The sequence below is a fragment of the Thermobia domestica genome, chromosome 5 (genome assembly GCF_964235325.1).
Source record: "Thermobia domestica chromosome 5, izTheDome1.hap1.1, whole genome shotgun sequence".
In the NCBI taxonomy this organism is placed as follows: Eukaryota; Metazoa; Arthropoda; class Insecta; order Zygentoma; family Lepismatidae; genus Thermobia; species Thermobia domestica.
Genome location: NC_137458.1, coordinates 166,525,089 through 166,546,986, shown reverse-complemented (window position 1 = coordinate 166,546,986; position 21,898 = coordinate 166,525,089). Strand labels below are relative to the sequence as shown.

The window sequence follows — 21,898 nt, the reverse complement described above, 5'->3', positions numbered from 1 at the left end:
AAAACTGAAAAGTTTGGTGAAATCTGTCCACATTTCTTGCAAATGTAGTACTTTTAATTGTCTTATGCTTGTTAGTTGTTATATTTAGGTGTTGCTATAAGTTAGGCCTATCTTTATTGACATCAATTTCTAAGTTTATGAACAATTGTTCTTCATCATCAGAACTTCTTACAAACATAAATGGCACCTCGCCATCAACGATAGTGATAAATACATTTAATAATTCAAACTCTCCTGAAATCATGGATATTTCCAATGAAGTTGAAATCTCCAATAATGACATACAACATCAGCAGGATTCGGAAACGGTAATCATGGATAAAGTAAATAAAGTTAATTCTAAGGACATCCCAATATATACAAAACATCAAAATCATGTTGTAAACCTCTATGGTACTCATCGCTCTGCACCTTTCTTTGTATTTCTGAAAGCTAACAACATGGAAATAGAAAAAAAAAACATATCATGACAATAAGCAGAAAACTATACTTAGCAGAAATCTCTGGTATCACTAAAAGACAAACAATAGGTAGAAACCTCCTCAAAATTTCATTTAACACTGCTATTGAGGCAAATCAATTTTTAACTCATCCAATTCATAAAACGCAAGATTGGTCATCATTCATACCTAATCACGCCTTGTATTCCACGGGCGTAATAAAAAATGTGGATGTAGACATTTCTACAGAAGATTTATTGCAAGATCTTGACTCTGATATACCGATAACATCGGCGAGACGAATTCTCCGTAAAGAAGAAAATGACAAAAAGGTACCTTCTAAAACTATTATACTCACTTTCAATTCTCGACAGCTACCATCAGAAGTTAAACTTTATTTTCTCAAACTTCCAGTAGAACCATATATACCGGCCATCAGACAGTGCCTGGGTTGCTTAAAATACGGTCATTCGATACGTTCGTGTAAAGCTAGGATCCAATTATGTATTAATTATGGCCAAAATCATACCTTGAATGAATGCACCAACTCCCTAAATGTTATCATTGTAAATCTAATCATAGAGCTAATTGTGATAAATGCCCGGAACGACTCCGACAAAAAGAATTGTACAATTAATGGCTAATTTACATATATCCTTTAATGAAGCAAGTACCTTAACAACTCTTCCAAAACAACCTCATACTTCTACAAGTGTTACGTCTCCTCGTACACTTTATAGTAAAATGCTTCGACACTCTCCTGTTGACAATGTATCTTCATCCCCTAACAAATGGATTACAAATCATTCCTCTGCTTCTTCTACTGGCTCCGAAAATCATATCCATTCAAATTTTGAACCCCCTCTTCTACTGTAGCTCCGCCTGAAAAAAACGGAAAGTCACTCATAATGAACAATTTCCGCTTTCTTAATCTAATTTAAACAGTAAAGAAGTCACTTGCTTCCTGCAACGGTGCCCTCTACCTTTACTCTTCCATCTTCCCCTTTTCCACCCTTGAAACATACTCCATCAAAATTTATATCTGATAACAAAGGTACCTTTCACATAAAAGGTAAAACACCTTTTCGCAATCTGTACGCACAAACTAGTCCGACTGAAACCATACATTCTGTTGACAACTCCATTGTCGGTATTAATACTTCGGAATCTTCATCTGGCCCTATTAACAATCGTCAAAATCATAACTTTCTTACTGAAACAGGACAACGTGCTCAGGAAGAGAGTCGGGAATTATCCCGTCTTAATGACATTCTCAACAATCAAATAAAAGCTATAAAACAACACCTGACTACGACCTCTCTTAGTTTCACTAATGAACCCAATACTAAAATATTGGATAATTTAATCCAACAAGTTACTATTATACTCAACACTAAATAGCTTCTTAATGGCTTTACATTCTTTTGAAAATTTATTACTTCTTCAGTAGAACATGCAAAGTGCAAAAGGGAAGGGTAATGCACTGAATCATCTCATTAATCTATTTCACCCACATTTACTTATGTTACAGGAGACCTGATCTAAACCTCATTTTATGCTACGTATTAAAAACTACCGGATCATCGAACAACTTCGTGAAGATGGGTATGGAGGTATTGCCATTTGGCATCCGTCATGACATCCCCTATACTGAACTTCCGATACATTTAACTCACATACCTCATACCGTCCAAGTTTTAGGACTACAAGTACAAAATTTTAATTTTGCCAACATTTATATTCCTTCTTCGGTTACTGTTCAAATAGATTTTCTGGCAAGAACTATTTCATAATAATAATCTTGATGTCATAACCGGTGACACCAATACCCAAGGAATTTGGTGGGGTGGAGTCCGTACTAATTCAGCTGGTCGACAATTAATCAAAGCTTTATCAACAAGTGATTATCTTTTTCTAAACGATGATACACCAACTCGCATCTCGTATAACTTAACTAGTGCACCATCAAAACAACTCATTACATTTATTTCTCATGGAATGTTTTTTACGACGCTCTAGAAAGCGACCATTTTCCCACCCTAACGGAAGTATCAAGTTGTAAACTACCTTCTACCGAAATTGGTCACACTTTCCCTTTCAAATCGAAATTATTTCATATTACCACAGCTGTACATTGGTCTTCATATGGCGAATTCATTACTTCTTATTTTCAAAACAATAAGTTGTTTTCCAATTCCCTTTTAGACCAACAGAACGCAGCAAGAAATTTTGATAGTCTTCTTAAAATGGCAGTTTGTCATTCCAAACTTCAGTCAGCATATTCTTCTAAATTATCGCCTACTTGCCGTCCTTAGCTAAACCTCCTTGGTGACATTAGAATGCAAACAATGCATTAACCTCCGATAAAGAACCTGGAAAACTTTTCTGCACACCAAAGAAAAAGTACACTTTATAAAGTATTAAAAAGCGAATGCACTTACTAAAAAAATACTTCGTCAAACACAACGTCAACATTGGCAAGAGTTCTGCAACAACCTTTCTTATCAAACACCTAAAACTAAAATTTGGAAATTTATCAAACACTGTAAAAAATCTCTTTCATCTGTACCAAGTAAAATACATCTTTCTGGATATGCTTGGGTCGAGGAATTTCATCATCTAGGAAAGTCGTTAAAAGCAGATACAACGCCAGGTCTGGATGGAATACATTTTAAACATTTAACATCTCTTCCTCCAGAGGGAATTGCTGTATCGCTGAAATTATACAATATAGTATGGAAAACTTCACAAATCCCATCTATGTGGAAACAAATTTTGATTACTCCTATACAAAAACATAACAAACCCATTGGCAAAGCGACTAGTTACAGACCGATAGCATTACTATCATGCAGTTTAAAAACACTAGAACAGCTGATCCTCACCCGCTTACAATGGTATCTGGAACACAACCAGCTCTTACCCCCCAATATGTCCACTCATATTAGACATATGGACTACTTTCCAACATCGTCAATATCTTATGGCTGTGAGTATGAGTATATATATTCAACAAGCATATAATTTAGTCCAACTAGATATATTGATTCAACAAATGGCACAGCTAAACATTCCGGTCTCATATATTCGATTTGTGCACAATGCTCTTACAAACAGACAAATATATATTAAAACTAACAAGACAGTATTTCTCGACAAACTTCTCTTGGCCTTTTACAAGGTAGCAAACTCAGTCCTACTCTTTCTAATATTTATATGGTGGACTTACTTCAAGCTCTCACATGAATATTTTCTGCGTATCTATATGCCGATGACCTACTTATTTACTTAATCACTGATGATTTGTATAGTGGACGAAAGAAGCTGGAGCATATGTTGGGAAAAATTTCAGCCTGGTGTCAGGAAAACGGTTTACAAATTAATTGGACCAAAACAAAATATATTGTTTTCACCAGAAAAAAACTAATAATTTTCCACCTCTACAACTTCCAAGTTTTGAGCTCCATACTACAACATGCATCAAATATTTAGGATTATACCTTGACTACAGATTAACTTGGAAAACTCATTAACTCAAGTTATACAATACTGCAAGAAAGTACAGGACATTCTTCGCAGCTTAAGTTCGAAAAAATGGGGCATTCATCCTCATATATTATACACCATTTTTCAACAATGTATTGAAGCTTTCTCTACGGAAGTATTTACTCCACTACATCACCACAGTTTTATATAGCTCTAGCAAAACTGCAGATTTCCACATTAACAATCATACTTACACAGCCTCGATTCTGTCCAAACAATGTCATCTTGGAAGAAACAAGCGCGCTCCCTTTACCTATAAAAATGTTTAAACTGGTCTTTAAAATGTTAAAATGTTAAAATGTTTATATATCTTTTACTCAGACTCACTATTACTAATTCTCCGCTCTTCAAAAAATTGGACTAATTAGAAGTACAGAATAGACATAACAAGCTACCATATGGTACCAAGCTACCATGGCTCTACACAGCTTTTCTATTTTTAAAAGTCTTGCGTTCAAAAATTATCAAGCTTTCGAATCTGCCGTGCTTCAGGTTTGCATTTGAAACCAATACGATTACTATCAAACCTATTTTTCCGCCTTATGTTGATACTAAAAATAAACAGCTCTCTCAAAATTAAAAAAAAAAATATTTGGTATAGTATTATAGATCGTTTTTCATTAAACATTATCTTTCTCTACACTGATGCATCAAAAGTCGAACATAAACCTGTTGGTGTGGCAGTTTTTATTCCACAACTCAAAGTTATTAATCAATTGAAACTTCAAGTTTCTACAACCATCTTTGAGGGCGAAGCCTTCGGTACACGGCATGCATTATCATTAATACAACGTCACAATATCCAGCACACATGTATATATACGGATTCCTATAGTGTCTTGAATGCACTTTCTTCTATTCGTCGGAATATCAAATCTACTTGGACCATACTTAACATAAAATCTATTTATTGCAAATTACTAGCCATGGGTCATACAATAGATTTCATTCACGTCCTCAGCCATATCAACATAAAATCAAACGAAATCGCTGATAACCTATCTAAAAACCCAAGAACACAGGAATTATCGCCAATATCAAACTTCCCCCTTTAAATTTTAAATATTACATTGATCAGATGATTTCTGAGCAATCTGTCATATGGAAAAACAAAAACCGAACAGGTCCTGGAACTTATTATTGGGAAGTTAATCCCGCTCGCTCTACCACGTGGAATGCCCTGCGTTCTTGGTCTAGATCCAAAACTATTCTATATTATAGACTTAGGTTCAATACAGCAATCACACCTTACCTCCTGAACAAAATTCGCAGGAATACTTCACCTTTATGTTGGTGTAATGAACAGGTAGGCACTTTGGATCATCTTCTCCTTCACTGCTCTCTCTAAACTAAACATAGGACAATAATTATGAAAGTTTTACATCAACGCTATGGCTACGGCCCATTCTCAATTAAACAACTTTTGATAATAAACGATTTAGACATTTTGCACTACATCATTACCTTTTTTCAAGATAATGATCTTGCATTCTGAAGAACTATAGCATTCTTATCCGGAATCTAAAGTAAATATTATACTTGAACACACACACACACACACACGTATATATATATATATATATATATATATATATATATATATATATATATATATATATATATTGTCAACCCACGTTTGTGTGCCTTTATAGCAATCGCGTAGTTCCAAACATAGGGAGATTGTCCTCTGAACATTTTCTATAATGTCCAGGAAAAGTTAATAACTTAATTTCATGAAAACAAACAACATGCCAAGTTTCATTAGTAAACATTTGTATTTTCAGTAAAGAACTTCGTCATTAATGTGTACTGTGTATTGTGTTTAAAGAGTGTGCAAATCTTTATCAGATCACAACTCGCGAAGCGTGATTATTTTCTCTATTTGACAACGATGATCAGATAGCACACACACACCTCCTTAATTGATGTCGTCGGTGGTCCTCTCTCGTTGAATGATTAACTCTCTTTTAATAAATCTCGTTGAATGATAATCCTTAGACTGCTCCTCTTAGAATGAATCCTTAGAAGGCTTTTCTTAGAATGATCTCCTTCCAATCTCGGTAGAGTATTTATTCGGAACACGTCAATTTCCAAACTGCCACCTTGATTCACGTCACTCCACGTGTTTGCTTATCTCATTGCCGAAATTCACATTTCTGCAATGATTATCAAATAGACAAAATCTCCAAACGTCTATCTCCGTAATCTGATAGTTTTGTCACATCCTAAAATTGTGTTGATGTTAACAACTAACAAATAACAAATAGATTTTACAATTACTCTTACAATAGTTCTTACTCTGCAATTTACTTATTTGTTGTTCTTCGTCATCATAATGTTCAATAACATTACAAATTCACGTGTCTGTGTTTACATCTTACATAAAACAAAAACAATAGCTTGGACAACAGTACAATCTCATCATAATTTTGAAAGGTATTTTCATTTACTTAATTTTGCGTTTTGTACTTTTCTGACTTTAATTTTGTCTTTAATTTTGTTACATCTTTTTGTCTTTATTTTAGCCAATTATTATAGATTTTTAAAATATAAATTTATTTAACTCTAATTCCTCAACAATATATATATAATTTTTTAAGCATCTTTTCTTCCGGTGAAAAAAAAATCGCTTAATTACACTTTACATAGACCTATATTCTTACAAACATAATATCAGATTTTATTACCAAACTGAACTTTTACTCAAATTCACTTTTTCAATTTCACCGGAAAAGGCCTAATAGCACACATTTCAACTAACAATCATAATTTTACATCGTTTTCTATATTAAGGATGTGGGTGAAACAGACTTAAGTCTGCACTCTTCAATTTTTAACACCTAGTGAAGTGAAGTGACTGATAATCTCCAATAATTTCATCTGTGTATGGAGTCAATCTTGCTAATCGAATGTTTGAAAGGAGTTTATAGGATGTTGACAGAAGAGAAATGCCTCGATAATTATTACAGTCAGTTTTGTCGCCTTTCTTGTGGATTGGAACAATGATTGATTATTTCCACTCTTTTGGCAATTCTTCCTTGTTGTAGATAAGGCGAATGAGTTTGTGTATCTTGTTCCACAATTTTTCACCTCCCGCTGAAATTAACTCAGCCGGAATTTCGTTTACACCCGGAGATTTGTGTTTCTTGAATTTCTTTATAGAGATTTCTACTTCTATTCGGTTGGGTTCTGGAATATACGGTTCTGCGGTGAGTATTTCTCTTTCTCCACGCACGTTAGTTTTTGACTACGTGTTAAGCAAATCGTCAAAGAAATCTTTCCATCTGCTTAAAATGCCATCTGTATCAGTGAAAACTGTTCTATCAGCTTTCTTTAATATAAGCACGAGGTTGATAGTCTTCCTTAAATTCGTTGATACCTTTATGCATGTCCTGAATGTTTTGATTTTTACTATTATCTTCAAGTTCCCAAATTTTAGCTTTCAAAAAATCGCGTTTCTTTGTTCTAAAAGTTTTGGAAGTTTCCCGCCTGATATCTACGAAAGTTTGTGTAGTTATTTCATTTGGATTTTGTAGCCAACGTAATTTTGCCTGTTTTCTCTTCTCTGCTAGTTCGAACCATGGTTTGTTCCTACGTATTTCCGCGTGTCCCAATTTTTCTTTTGAGAGAGGATGCTTCGTAAGCAAAGAAAAAAATTCAATTGCAGGAATATTTTTCTCCATAATCTTAAGGTTACATCTGTTAACTAAAGAGTATATGACATGCGTCAGATTTCTGTAACGATTTCTGTAATGTTATTGAGATTATCATTATTTTGCTCGAAGAGTATTATTGCGTCATGCGTAATTGATATTCTTTCATTACAGTTTTGGGGAAGTCATTATATATATTATTATAAAACAATTTTAACAGTTTTTTTTAATCTTTGTGGATGCATAATTAGAATCATACCAATTATAAATATGCATGTATTCAGATTTCAGAATGTGTTCACGGCAGTGATTTATAATACTGATGTGTACTACTACTTCATCTATATCGCCTAATATGTAATATACTCTACAACAGTTGATCAGATTCATCTACCGTAATATGAGTTTCATCTCCCTTCTCTAGAATAAGGCGTATTTAGGATTTTGTTTCGAGGCGCTATGCCCAACACAAGGAAGGAAGTGGGCAATTGCCCATCTGAGTTTGAGAGTTAAATATATTTTAATTTATGCATAAATCGATGTTATAATGGCAAGAATTGCAGACCGATAAATCCTATATGATATAATACAAAAATTTAGGAGTGAATCTAACCCTTTATTCTATTCATACAAGAAAAAGGAAGCATCCTCCTGGCCTTCCTAATTTCCCGGGCTAATTATTCCCCCCTTTTGATTATCTTTAATTCAAACATTTCCTTCTTTTAAAAATAACTAAACGATATAATTTTCCCTTTTTTATAATAACTAAAATCCTGTCATGTTGATATACGCGCAAGTTGGTGTGGAACACCAGTTTCTCTTATCAACTCCTCTTAGTTTTGGTGTTACTGATGACGGCCGACTTGAATCACAACCAACAACGGTCAATAAAGTATGATAGGCGAAATGAAAGAAAGTAACGTCAAGAAAAAGAAACAGAAAAGTAGAAAGGACGAAAGAAAGAACAAAAGGACACAGTTCTTACATGGAATGAAATTTGACAAATACAGTATTATTTCTGAACAAAGAGTATAAGAAAGTGGAAAGTCAATGACATTCTTAGAAATGGTAAGAAGGATTATTGTTGTACGTGGTATGAGAAAAACAAACAAATTTATTTCGGGAGGGGGGGTTTGAGCCCAATAGTCTCCTAAATACGCCACTGAAGACAATTCTGCTCCCCTGATCCTTCACAGCATTGATTTTCAACTTCATAAAAATTTTAAACATCGCTTATGTATATATATTATGGGGACGGTCTTACCCGTCCCCCCCAATGTTGAAGACAGATTTGTGCCGATGATCATCAATGAAATAGTTCATCCACAAGCGATTCAATCTGCCAACTTCAGTGCTGCTCTGACACCATTTCAGTTGCTCAACACAGTTCTTGACCAAATTTTGTCAACATTTGTTACGAATGTTACTATTGCTCTTCGTACTTTTGTACTCCACCATTTTCTGTGGCGGAAGCTGAAAGATCGTTTAGTACAGTTGCAAGAATAAAAAATGTTCTTCGGTCATCGATGACTCAACAAAGAATACCCGACTTTGGAACTCTTATAATGGAGACTACTTTAGCCTGTCAGCTAAACTTTGCTGATATAGATACATATGCCAACAGGAAAGCAAGAAAGGCTGTTTTGTAAATTACGAAGTGTAACTCTAGAATGTACGGTAGTTAGTATATGCATTTAATGTAATTAGTATAATGTAACTAGTAAATATATGAGATAAAGTTTGCTAGTTTTTATACCGGGACCGATGAAAACAACCTCGTGGTCCAAGTTGGCTCTCGACGGGCCTGTCCACAAGCATTAGGGACCCCGCAAGCAGAATAACATGTATTAAGAGCAAAATTTAGTCATAGGGACAACAACACACTTCTTTGCTCTGGGGCCTAACATGCTATTAAAACAGCACTGGAGAGTAAAGTAGACGGAACTAGCACGGGGCTCCCTTAGGCGCGCGTCCCGTTTGGGACCAATTGGTCCAATCGATTTAAGGCCGGCCCTGTTGGCTAACATATTATTATTTAAAGATAAAACAGAAACAACGAGATCGTATTAGTAGTGTTTAGGCCTTTCTGAGTGCGAGTCATATTTCCCTCCCCTTCGTTGTTCATGGTGGGGCAGCATACTTAAAATCATGGCTTTTAAGTTTAGTTCTTTCTGGAGAAAGGGGGAAAAGCGAAAAATGATGCCACTGGACGAGGCGGCAAATTGCCTAATGCCGGCTCTGCGTGCGACATATTGTACTTTATAGGTCAGAAACATAAATATTACGCAAAAATGATGAAAAATGACTGCAAGCTTTCGAAATGTGGGTGTGGAGAAGAATAGAGAGAATTAGGTAGGTTGAACGGAAAACGAATGAGAGGGTCTTAGAAATGGCGGGAAAGGAAAGAAGAATTTTAGATGTTATTAAGAGAAACTGGTTGGAACATTTGCTAAGGAAGGAACTGTATTATGAGGGACGTACTATAGAGAGTACAGTGGCAAGAAAGAGAGTGAGGGGACGAAGAAGACTACAATGAATGGACGATATCAAAAGAAAAATCATATGTGAAGCAGGCCCGAAAACAGCCACAGATTTTTGGGGGAGGGCATGGATATTTTAGGAGGGACCAAGTCATTAAAATTCTCTTACAGCCCGGATAGCAAAAATGGCTTGCAAAAAACTTGCAGCAGATTTGCAATTCAAGTCTGGCAAACTTGCAGCAGACTTGTGATGCAAGTCTGCAAGTTTGATGCAAGTTTAATGCAAACTTCCTAGTTGACGCTCTTCGAACTTGCAGCACGCCTACATTGCAAGTGTATGGTGAGTTTGCAAAGCAAGTTTCTGGAAGGGATTTACTTGCACAGCAAGCCTACTGCAAGTTTCCACTTGCACTTCAAGTACACAGCAAGTAGGCAGCAAGTTTGTGTAGATTGAAAGCAAGTCTGTGCAAGGATACCATTTGCACTGCAAGTTTCCAGCAAGTTTGTAGTAAGTCTTTTGCGAGTATATACTTCCATTGCAAGTCTACATCAGAATTTCAGCAAATGAGTGTAGTAAGTCTTCTGCGGGTACATTTACTGAATTTACCGTATACTGTATACATACTGTATACGAACATACACACAGTATATTTTTCTCAACAACTTTGTCAAACATTACACGTTTAACATATAAATTATCTCTACATACTGGAATCTTACGTAATTGTCTTAATTATCCACTTGTTTTAATGATTCACACACTTCGCACCTACTACAAATGGCGACCTGGCGGAGAGATTTCTAAGATTAGACTTTTGTGCCACCTGTTGGTAGAAGTTAGAAGTGACACACTTGCTACAAAGTTGCAGCAAGTCTCCGAGGCAAGTAAAATCTAGTAAGTGAAAACCAAATTACGACATTTGCGAGTAACTCTTTCGAAAAACCTGCAGCAGGTGTACAGTGCACGGAAAGTCTATAGCATGTTAAAATCAAATATAGTGAGACTTGCTGCAAACCAACATGCTATTAGGGAGATGTTTAAATTGCGTTTTTTATGTTAATATTAGCATTTTGTGTTAAGGTCTGGAGGTGCCACGGAAAGTCTAGGGTGGTATGGCCCCCGTCTAGTTGCAGGGCCTGATGTGAAGACAAAGACGTTAGCGGAAGACCATGGAGGATGGAAGATTCTCAGTTACGGTAAGTAACCTGCCAATAATGGCAGAATACCTATGATAATGATGATATTATAAATATTGTAACAGAGAGACGTTAACTAAAACATCGCACTAACACAAAATAACATTTGAGTAAGAACTATGGCTTCTCTAAAATCTAATTTAAAGAACCATGAATGATTCTTTAAATGTTGTAATCTTTGTGCAACCAATAGTAGTGTCTCAAATAAACAGGTAAACTAAAAACTGTAGATATGCTATTTCTTTAAGTAACTGGGAACCTCATTTGAACTTTGTCGTCTGCTTTATTGAAATTTATGCAAAATGTGTACAAAGGAGTGCAGTACAATTGGGAGCAGAGCAGTACAAAATATATATTTATATTCCAGTTCCAGAAATGCTATTTCAGTGGTTAAATACAACAAACGTTTTCTTTCTTAATGCAACCGGGAATAGATACGACCGCATATCTCATTTTATCTTCTAAACTCTCAGCTTGGATATTTCATGTTTTTGTTTTATTTTATTTTTGTTGAGCAAAATTCTTTTCAGAATTTTATTTAATCGAGTTTAGGTTTGGATTTTTTCGTGGGACTTTTCATATTTATCAAATTTCAGTGCTCTCAGTACCATTACAACTGGGAGGTCAGTATCTTGTGTCAGTATTTTGGGGTTTGCAGGCTTCTTTACAGAGGATTACAGACAACAGGCTGCACTCCTGGGTGCTATGAAAGATGTCCTGGAAATTTCCTTGAGCTATATTTGAGTTCTATTATCCGTGGACATGTGGGTACACAAAGGTATTATTGGTTGCTAGTTGCACATCTGCTCTATCCCAATAGAATGTGTGGCAACCAGTCAGTAGTACATTTGGGCCATTTATTGTCTTAAGGAAAGCGAACATCATATCAACGCACATTTATTTTTATTTTTATTTTAATTATGTAGTTTATATTTATATTAAGTAAAATATCAAAATTCCCCGTTGCTATTTCTTAATCCCATAGCATAACGAAGCATATTGATTACTGTTCACTATCGTGCAGTTTCAATACCACGGTATTCTATCAAGGACGCCGATTTCTCTGTAAATTTGGGGGGAGGGGCACTGAGACGCAGAAGGTATATATATGAGGATGTTAAGACAAATTGCATTCAAATTATGCCAAATATTGTATATTCATAAATACAGTAGGGGGTCCACATGAGCTTTGGGGGGGCCGGGGCCCCGGCTCTTCCAGGATCGGCACCCTTGTATTCTATACATATTTGCAAAAAAAAAAAAAAAAAAAAAAAAAAAAAAAAAAAAAAAACTAGACCAAGATCTATAATTTCATACCACTTGCAATATCTATACATTCTAGTATTGGAATGAATAGGTTATGTTAATTAGAATATATACCATTTGTTGAAAAAGTGATTGCGTTATATAAGAAGGAACTAAATAAATAAATATTGAAAATGTAACAAATAGGAGTGGAAGCAAGGATGTTATAAAATAGAGGATCTGCCCTTACAATAAAATCTTGAAGCCATACGTCACAGTTTCGCCACCCCTACTCTGCCCACTCCGCCCAATAGGATCGCAATATTTTGAGCCAACAATCATGGCGGAAAAGAAAGTAGCCAATCAGACGATGGTGGAAACGAGAGTAGTGAATCAGACGTGCCGACGTTCGGTTGTTCTCTGGCTTCATTAATTTAATAGGATCGAGATACATAAGGGCAGATCCTCTATTTTATAACATCCTTGAGTGGAAGGCTAGGGAAGAAAGAAAAGAAAAGAAAAGAATATTGATATAAGAATAATGTGAATAAGTAAAATAATCATGAAAATATAAAGTAATAAATGTATGAAAACTAAGTGCTATATTTATTAACTTCTGTTAGGCCTATTAGTATATTGTGATTGGAATTTTGTAAAATTACTATCGAAGTTTTAAGAATTCATTCATCGCAAGAGATAGGCCTATATGTAGATATTTCTATTTTCCAAATATTGTGGCGTCTTATTATATGATTGTACACTGAAATTCCGACATCCATTATGAAAATAGCTTGACAAATGATCTGGATTGATTAATTATGATGTATAAATACTGCATGTTGTGTGTGAAATATTTAAATACTATTTTAAGTTTGCACATATATTAACTTGTGAAGATGTTAATGAGTATTGCATCTAATCTCACAATTGTTTTTAGATACGTCTTTTACTATCAACTGTTATATGAACTGTTAGTTTTACATTTTGTTTTCGTATTTTCATAATATAATGATGTTATCTCAGAACATAGTGGGCCTTTTGCAGAGTCGTTCTGACGCGTGATTAGTGCCATACTAAAGAGTTCGATTAACATGTGTTCCCTGCTGTATCCAGGCATTTAGTATGACGCTAATCATACATCAAAATGACTCTACATGAGGACCAGTAAGTCCTTACAAAACGTGTTTCGGAAATAAGGAATTTCGGTAGTTTGATTACGTGATAATTTATATTTGAATCGACTTTTCTCTGGTGTAAGGCTATTCTTTATCCCGGGCTTGGTAAGTGTTATTCCTGCATGAACGTTTTCTGCCTGTGACTTGCCGGTGACGGATCTGAAATTAATTTTGTGTTGTATGATTTCTGCATAGCAAAATACATGTATTCGGGTTGCGATTGAAATATGAACTGCACAGTGAAGTAGAGGTTCTTTACAACTTGATCAATGTTTACTGTAACTCGAAACGGTTTGAGATATGAAATTGCTGTAAATATTATTATTTTTTTACATTTGTTGAAAATCATCTGTGTGATTGGATTTTATACTTATCTAAACAGTTCTTTAAAAGTAAAACATTTTTAAGAAAGTTCAAGAACGCCATCACGGGTATATCGTTAGCGAACGCGCCGTTGGCGCGGGGAGACTCTTCCTCGATTCCTAGTGGAGCACATATGGTTTGGATCCCACATTAAGCTGTAGATCCACGTCTTATGCAGGCTCGGTGCTGAAAGCGATGCTAAACCTCAAATCAACACAACAATAACAGAAAGTCCAATTTTCAATTCTTGTAACTTTGTTTCTTTGTTTTTCATGTTTGTTTAGAAGTACGCCATACCATGATCCTAGTATTTGGCATTAAAATATTTTTGATTTGCGTTTCCATGTCTACCTTGCTTGCTTTATTTCTGTTTTACAGGCCTCCAACATTTGGATGTTTGTGGTACTGTAGCGTTCTTAGTGGGGAAAATTTAATACTAAAGCGGTACCGTATTGTAAGATTTTGTTTGTCATGTACTAACCTTTGTCTAGATGGGGGGTCTGATGGAAATACGTAGTTGTTCTCCAACAACAAAGCACGTCTGCGTAGAAAAGTTAATACCTAATACAAGTTGGTGAATGTTCTTGCACAAACAATATTTTTGCACATACCTACCATCACTTCGTTTCTGCCCCTGCACATCCGCTCCCGTTCGGTATTACAACCAAAAAGCAATAAAGTAATTATAGAAAAAATGTAACGCCGACCACCGCAAACTAAAACGCTATTTCTGATTTTTGTTGGAATACTTGTAAGAAATGAGGCTCCTCAAGCAACGGTATTAGTGAAATTTACTGATCGCAACGGATCGCATATAATTATAATGCAACATCTATCCGCAACTAAAATGAAAACTATATATTGCGATGATAAAATTTACGGAATGAAGCCTTACACTTTGTGCTGCATGCTGTTTCTTTGTTTCCATGTTTAGCGAGTTATCGCATTGAATAACGAAATCGACTTTGAAGAGAATCGATATTAATGTTTTGAACAAACAGAAGGAGGAGTGTTGAGAAAACATGCTGGCGTGAAAGTAAATTCTACATAAAATTCTTCAAGTTTAGCAAATTTTTGTAAATAATACTTGTACCTTTGTATCTGTACATGAAAGACAATACGTATTCTTCTGGATTTAAGATGCGTGTGAACGACTAATTAAATGTCATTGTTTGTATGTGTGCCGTGTTTCACATTAGAATAACGCGCCACCAGCTTAATATGAATTAGGATTTTAAATGTTGGAACCTCATTACTTTAAACCTGGAACATTTTGATATGTTTACTTATAGAGTTTTTTTTGTGTCTATATTGTACAGTGATGATGTTTCATATTTTAATGCATTTATGTTATGAATAACATAAACAATGATTAAAAGAAAGGCGCGCACGTCAGTTGTAGAAGACCGTATACATTTGGAGTACGGTCTAGGAAAGCATAGCATTTATCGTCATAATCAGCGTTTATTGAAGAAATTGGTATGCGATCCTAATAGACAATTTAAGGAAGTATGCAGTATGTCATCAAATGCAGGTGACATTATGTATCAGTGTGGACAAGTTTATAAACATAATACGCAGAATAAAACAGTGGAGTGTTTTTCTTTGTTCGGAAGTGGTGCTAATGAATTGAAGAAGATATACAGTTTTCCAGCTAAACCTCGCTGGTACGATGTCGAAGTTTGGCAGGTTAACACAAGTAATGTGCCTTTCAAAAATCAGGGTCATCGTTCATCATTGTTTTTTATTACTTGGGACAGATACCTTGTACGCCGTGATCTGCATACAGGCGTTGTACTGGAAGAAGTTTACTTGTCTCCAGTCTACAAATTCGTGGAACTTTTGCTAGACGAAGAAGCAGGAAGACTTGTTCTAAAATCCACACGAAACAACAAAGTGACGTCTAATCAAAGTGATGGTAGTGCTGGAGGAAATGATGTACTCATGGTAATGGCAGTGTTTGTATTTCCTTATCTCGAATTTCAGGCAATGTTTGAAATTACTAAATCAGTATTTGGGAAGACTGTTGTTGATTGCGTCATCCATCAAGGTATTTTATTAACTCTACATTCAGACTCTATGGTGAAGGTGTACAGTTTGGAATATATATTGTCTAAATTCACCACGGTTAGTGTTAAACTTGGTGAAACTCTCGAATACAATGGAAGTAAACATATTTTGGGGAGGCCCACTTTAGGCCTAATAACAAATGTTCGTATAACAGAAACACCTCCGATGTTAATGGGTGTTAAGACTGTCGGTCACCAACTCCAAATAGGCGGTCATCCTTGGCACTACATATGCCACCCGGCGGCAGGAAAATATATGGTTTGTGATTTGGAATCTCAAAAACCTATCAGAAATGGACTTTTAGAGCAATTAGATCAAATAGACGCAGAGCAAGTTATGTTTCATCCAGATGATACATCTAAAGTCATTCATTTGTCAAGCTCTCAGGTGTTGATATATCGAATTGTTAAGACAGATGATGGTGCAATGTTAGACGAATGGTTTACATACGATGCAAAATATTCGCAGACTGTGACTGATCCTGATGAAGAGCAAAAGAGCTCATTTGGTCGGAGGTTATCTCGGCCGCGGTATTCATATTTTTCATGTGTTAGTTCTGCATATGATTTGACGTTTAGTTATGAGAATGAACTTGATCTACTAGGAATCTTCACAGCAAGTGATTCAGTGTCTAGTGAAACAATGTCATTAGAGGAAGTTCTTATTTATGATAACTTTTCTGGCGAACTTCTGAAAAGAGTTCCGATAGAAAAATACTTGCCAATGTCGACGTATATTGCTAATATTTCGTTAAATTTTGATGGACCTCTGTTGGTCACAAAAGTCAAACAGCAACAAACAACTAATATGTTTGTATATAAACTGACAGAAACGAATATCAGTGATGATAGAGAACCAAGTGAAGCTTCAAGACCTCCAAAGAAAAAGCGGTCCAGAAAGTAAGTTGTATCGGGTTTAACAGTACATTTTATGAACACTTATTTTTTTTTATTTTTAAAGTTGAGATACGTAACAAACGTATTTGTATATAGTTATACAGTTTTTTTATTTCTAAATATTTTTGAATGAGTTCACCAAAGTGAATTACGTGACTTTTCTGTTCAAGTAACAAATAATAGGATTGAAATCATGTAGATGTGGTTGATTGAAGTAAAATATCAGTTTTATTTTTAAACTAGAGTGTCCAAGAACTTAATTATTGTGTGGTGAACGAAGGCTGGGATCTAAGAGTTGTACAGGATACGTATGGTGGGAGACACTGTTGCCCAAGTCTTTGCAGCCATAGATACAGCAGCTCTGGTGTCAATGCAGAGGGAGCACGGTCACTAGCGGATCCAGAAGAATCATTTGGAGGGGGCGGTTTGCTTCCTGGAAGATGAGCGTACCTGAAAGTGACCAGAATTCTATTTGCAAAAATGGGACACACATGAATCCGGGTTGGAGGGGGGTGTAAACTTGATTCCCAGATTATATTTTATGACCCGAATTTGTAAGTTATTTTATAAAAAATGAAATTATATTCTTTCTCTAGATTTAAATTAAATATGTACTTCCGTTTCGGAGGCGTGGCGGTATCATGATTCACTTCAGACTTAGTCACCGCGATTTATCAGATGTGCAGTATTGTTCTGTCATCTGTTATATGCCACGAAGCCTGTCCCATTTCTCCTCCCTGCCCTTTGTTTCACTTAAGTGATCGCAAGAAAACATGAAGCTTGACATAAATCTATCAATTTCATTATCCAATAGAATGCGAGGGTATGTTCCGGTCGTCGATCCGTATCCATGACATTTTTTTTTCAGTGCCTCTCTGAGAGGGACATTGTCTTTGATCTCTGGCGCTATGCGAAGAACATTTCCTGAGGGCAAGATGTTGAATTTCCGTTACGTTTCGTTTTTCAACATGATTTCAGTTTGTCAACATTGTTGACATTTTCTTAAGTGCGCGTTAAGATTGCGGCTACATAAATCGTACCAAAATCTTCTGACGTATCAAAGGTGAAGGAAACATTTCTATGATTGGTATAGAACCCAGGATTCACGAGAAGTTGGGGAGTCACTGACTAATAAACTTTGACACCCATGGAATTGTTCATTTCTCAAGAAAAGCTCCCAACTGTACTCAATTGATGTATTTAAAGAAGAATGTGTAAGGAATTCAATTTCTGGTAATCCAAGAATTTTTCACTTAAACAGGAGAGAGCATGAAGACAAATATAGGACATTACTACAAAAGTATAGATATCTGTACATAGGGTATTTTGATTTGTTTCTTGAGTTTAACATTCCACGGTAATGACATGACGGCTAAAGAAGACGTGCACTTACTGATTATACCATTCAAACCACCTTTTTCGTTAAAATGTACCCTCACCGGGAATCGAACCCGGGACCATGAGCACCGTATTTTGTCCGAATACTCCGCTTTTGCAGTGGTACAATTGGGTACGTAAAAAAAAACAAAAAAAAAAAAAACACACACACACATTAAACCAGATTAGGAACAGGGGGTTTGAAATTGGCTCTATTAGGTAATTTCTTAAAAGCAGAATTTAGAAACATGTATAATTGTAGTTATGCTTACAACAACAATAAAAGTATATTATGGTAGCTTTCGCTTAGGTGGGATTTCGCTCCCAGACCCCCAATTTGTTCGGAATACCGCTTCACACAATATAGCAAATGCTTCTACGTGATACTGTGGCACAATATTTCGCGTTCTCCCTTCTGTGTCTTTCATATGGAATTGGATTGAACTAAAACGCTGTCACGAAATTCAAACACCTCACAAACATTTTACTGAACCCTGACCTCTGTTTTTGCCCTTCTACGTTAAGTGAAAAAAAAAAAAAAAATGCTCAAATCCATGTTTCGTTATTTTAAATGAATAATCAAACTAGCAACTTTCATATATCTAGCCGTAAGTGATCCTGAGATATAGTCATAATAATAATAATAATAATAATAATAATAATAATAATAATAATAATAATAATAGGAAGAAGAAGAAGAAGAAGGAGAAGAAGAAGAATACAAAAACGCTGAAATACGTATTGAATTGTTTTAAGTGAGAAGTCCATATACCAAATTCCATGTTTCTAATCTTCAAAGATTCTTAGATATCTTATTATAATAATTGCAATCCCCGCCCCTTTTCTTTCCACCGCTTTTTCCCATTTTACTGAAGTATCAAAAAATGTTGAAAGGCGTGTCAAATTACTTTAAATGAGAAATCCAAATTTCAAGTCTCTAACCTTAAGGGATTTGGAGAGATGACTATCTTATTAAAATAATTTCCACCCCTTCCTTTCTTTGAATTTCCCAAAAATCCTTCCTTAGTGGTACCCTAGATCACAAATCCTATCTACTGTCCGAATTTCAAGTTTCTAGCTTGAGCGGTTTGGCCTGTACGAAGATCAGGACGACTTCTGTTATATATGATTACAATAACAGCTTGAAGCTTGTATTATTCCCCCCCCCCCAAAATAAAAAGATGAAATGCCATTAAAAGTCACAATGAATGTTTCCGTGTTGAACCTCAAAAGTCACAGTTCTTTGTTGATATAGCATCTAGCGAGAGTACCTTTGATCTTTGATGCATGAGCTTCTGTGGTTTGATACCCGGTGAGTGAACATCGAACGCACTAAGTGGTTCAGATCCAACTTTAAACTCTAGTTCTCGTTCTGTAAAGCATCACTTTTGACGAACGACGTAAATGCATACCAATCAATCAACCAACCTAAAAGTCTCATCTCAGATTCAGAAAGATTTACAGTAAGGAGTGCTAAATATTCTATATTTCTCTTTATTCAAGATAAAGGTAATTGAAATTTCAGGATTTGAATTCCATCCCCACATCTTTTTTTTTTTTTCCTTTTTTGAACACAATTTTAAAATATATATTTTTAGTTCACAGAGTAAGCCGTCTTTCCTTCTTCCTACAGCTGATCAACATATGAATCATTCTCTCTCGTTTGCGGCTTATGGTAACCGTCCCAAGGAACTAGGGACAGAAGTATTCACAATTCAAATATGTCTGTATTAAGTACCACTAAGTACCACACATTTTGATTAGACTCTACTAGGCTTGTTACACAGATTGGATCGGCCGGAAAAAGACAATATTTGTATTTCCGAACGATACATGCTGGAAGTAGAAGACCTTTTGGGGGGGGCGGTCGCCCCCTCCGCCCCCCACGTGGATCCGCCAGTGGGCACGGTACCTCAGTGGTAGAGCGCTTGCCTGTAGTCCCTTGTTCGATCCCAGCCAAGTAAGCTTGTGGTGGACAACATCGTGTCCGTGGGTTTTCTCGGATTACTCCCATTTCCCACCATATTCACATTCCATCATCATTCACTTCCCTTCATCTATCTCCCTTAGTGTGAAGAGTGTAACCTGGGACGTTAAACTGAAATATTTCATTTAATTTTTGTTTTACAAACTTCGAACGTTATGAAGTCATAAATTTATGATCGTAATAATATAATAGGATGATTTGTAACGTAGGATTTCCAAATAATAAAAATAAGAGTATTTTGAATATTTGACAGTATTCAACATTCAACTACCCGTAACAGCACAGTCAGTGACCATGGTTGCCTAGAAATAGCATGAAAGAATAGTACAGCGATTAGCGAACAAATCTTCTCCTGCGCTTTGTTTAGAGCACATGAAGCTATTAGATGCCAGCTTTCGTTAACTGCACAATAATGATTTTGAGTATTATTAATATTACTGCTTGATATGAATTAAAGTTCTCTCCAGTCCTGCGTAAATCTCAAACAAAATGGTTTCTAAATGCTTTTTTATTGTAAGAATGTACAAATTTTACACCAGTACTTATGAGAATCTCTTTAGGTATATTTTTGTGATGCATTCTTACGATAAAACATTGAATGAGAATTTTTTTTTTTTAGTTTGAATAGTCAGTTTGAATAAGGGGATATCAGGAGGAATGATTAGTGATGGAAATAACTGATTATATATATATATATATATATATATATATATATATATATATATATGGTGCCTTCCATTTCAATTCAGGCAGAGCATGTACCATCACCATCTCAGATGTTGTTGAAACTTTTTTTATAGCAACTAGACATGTTTTAAGAGGCCCATCTTTTTTGTTTTGTCGAAAAAAAATTTCCCGACAAGTAATGGGCCATCAAAGACGGGGAGTACAATTTATGAATTGTAGAAGACATGGAAAATGGTCAACTTCGGAGCCCCACCATTCAGCTATGGAGACAGGTAGAGTTATAATTCTTGTTGTGGTATGTACATAGCAGGGTTGGCTGGTTTAAAGCAGCTGGTTTTTTCAAAAAAAAACAACTGGTTTAAACCAAAAAACAAAAAATGTTCGTAAAAGTGTAAGTGTTTGTAAAATCTTGATGAACACACATTTGTGGGTTATCACGTTTCACTCCCGTATATTATTCGTATTATATTCAGACCTAAATTCCCCATTCATTACTCAAAAAGATTATACTACAAAAGCAACTTCTTTTTACAAGTTTATTTTGTGATTTTTTTTGTAGTTGTTATTATGTAATTGCAATCGAAGAAAAATTCTAAATATTGTTGCGTTTCAATGTTTACTATTGATAAAATACATCGAAAATGCCGTACTTTTTGTGTGTGTGTGTATGGGGGGGGGGGTCATACAGACCCCACGAGAGGCATTTAGTGAAATAAGTATCTTTGGTATCTATTTATGTATAAATGAGTTTGAGCCAAAGTGGGCTCAAATAATTCGTATCT

General features: G+C 35.5%; 1 protein-coding gene across 1 annotated transcript; it reads left to right on the top strand.

Annotated features, from left to right (window-relative positions):
* Positions 1-15,058: 15,058 nt before the first annotated feature.
* On the top strand, positions 15,059-19,649 carry LOC145686251 (DDB1- and CUL4-associated factor 17-like). The gene has a single exon (XM_081759362.1). The coding sequence runs from the start codon at positions 15,468-15,470 to the stop codon at positions 17,070-17,072; it is 1,605 nt and encodes a 534-aa protein (XP_081615488.1). The 5' UTR covers positions 15,059-15,467; the 3' UTR covers positions 17,073-19,649.
* Positions 19,650-21,898: the final 2,249 nt, after the last annotated feature.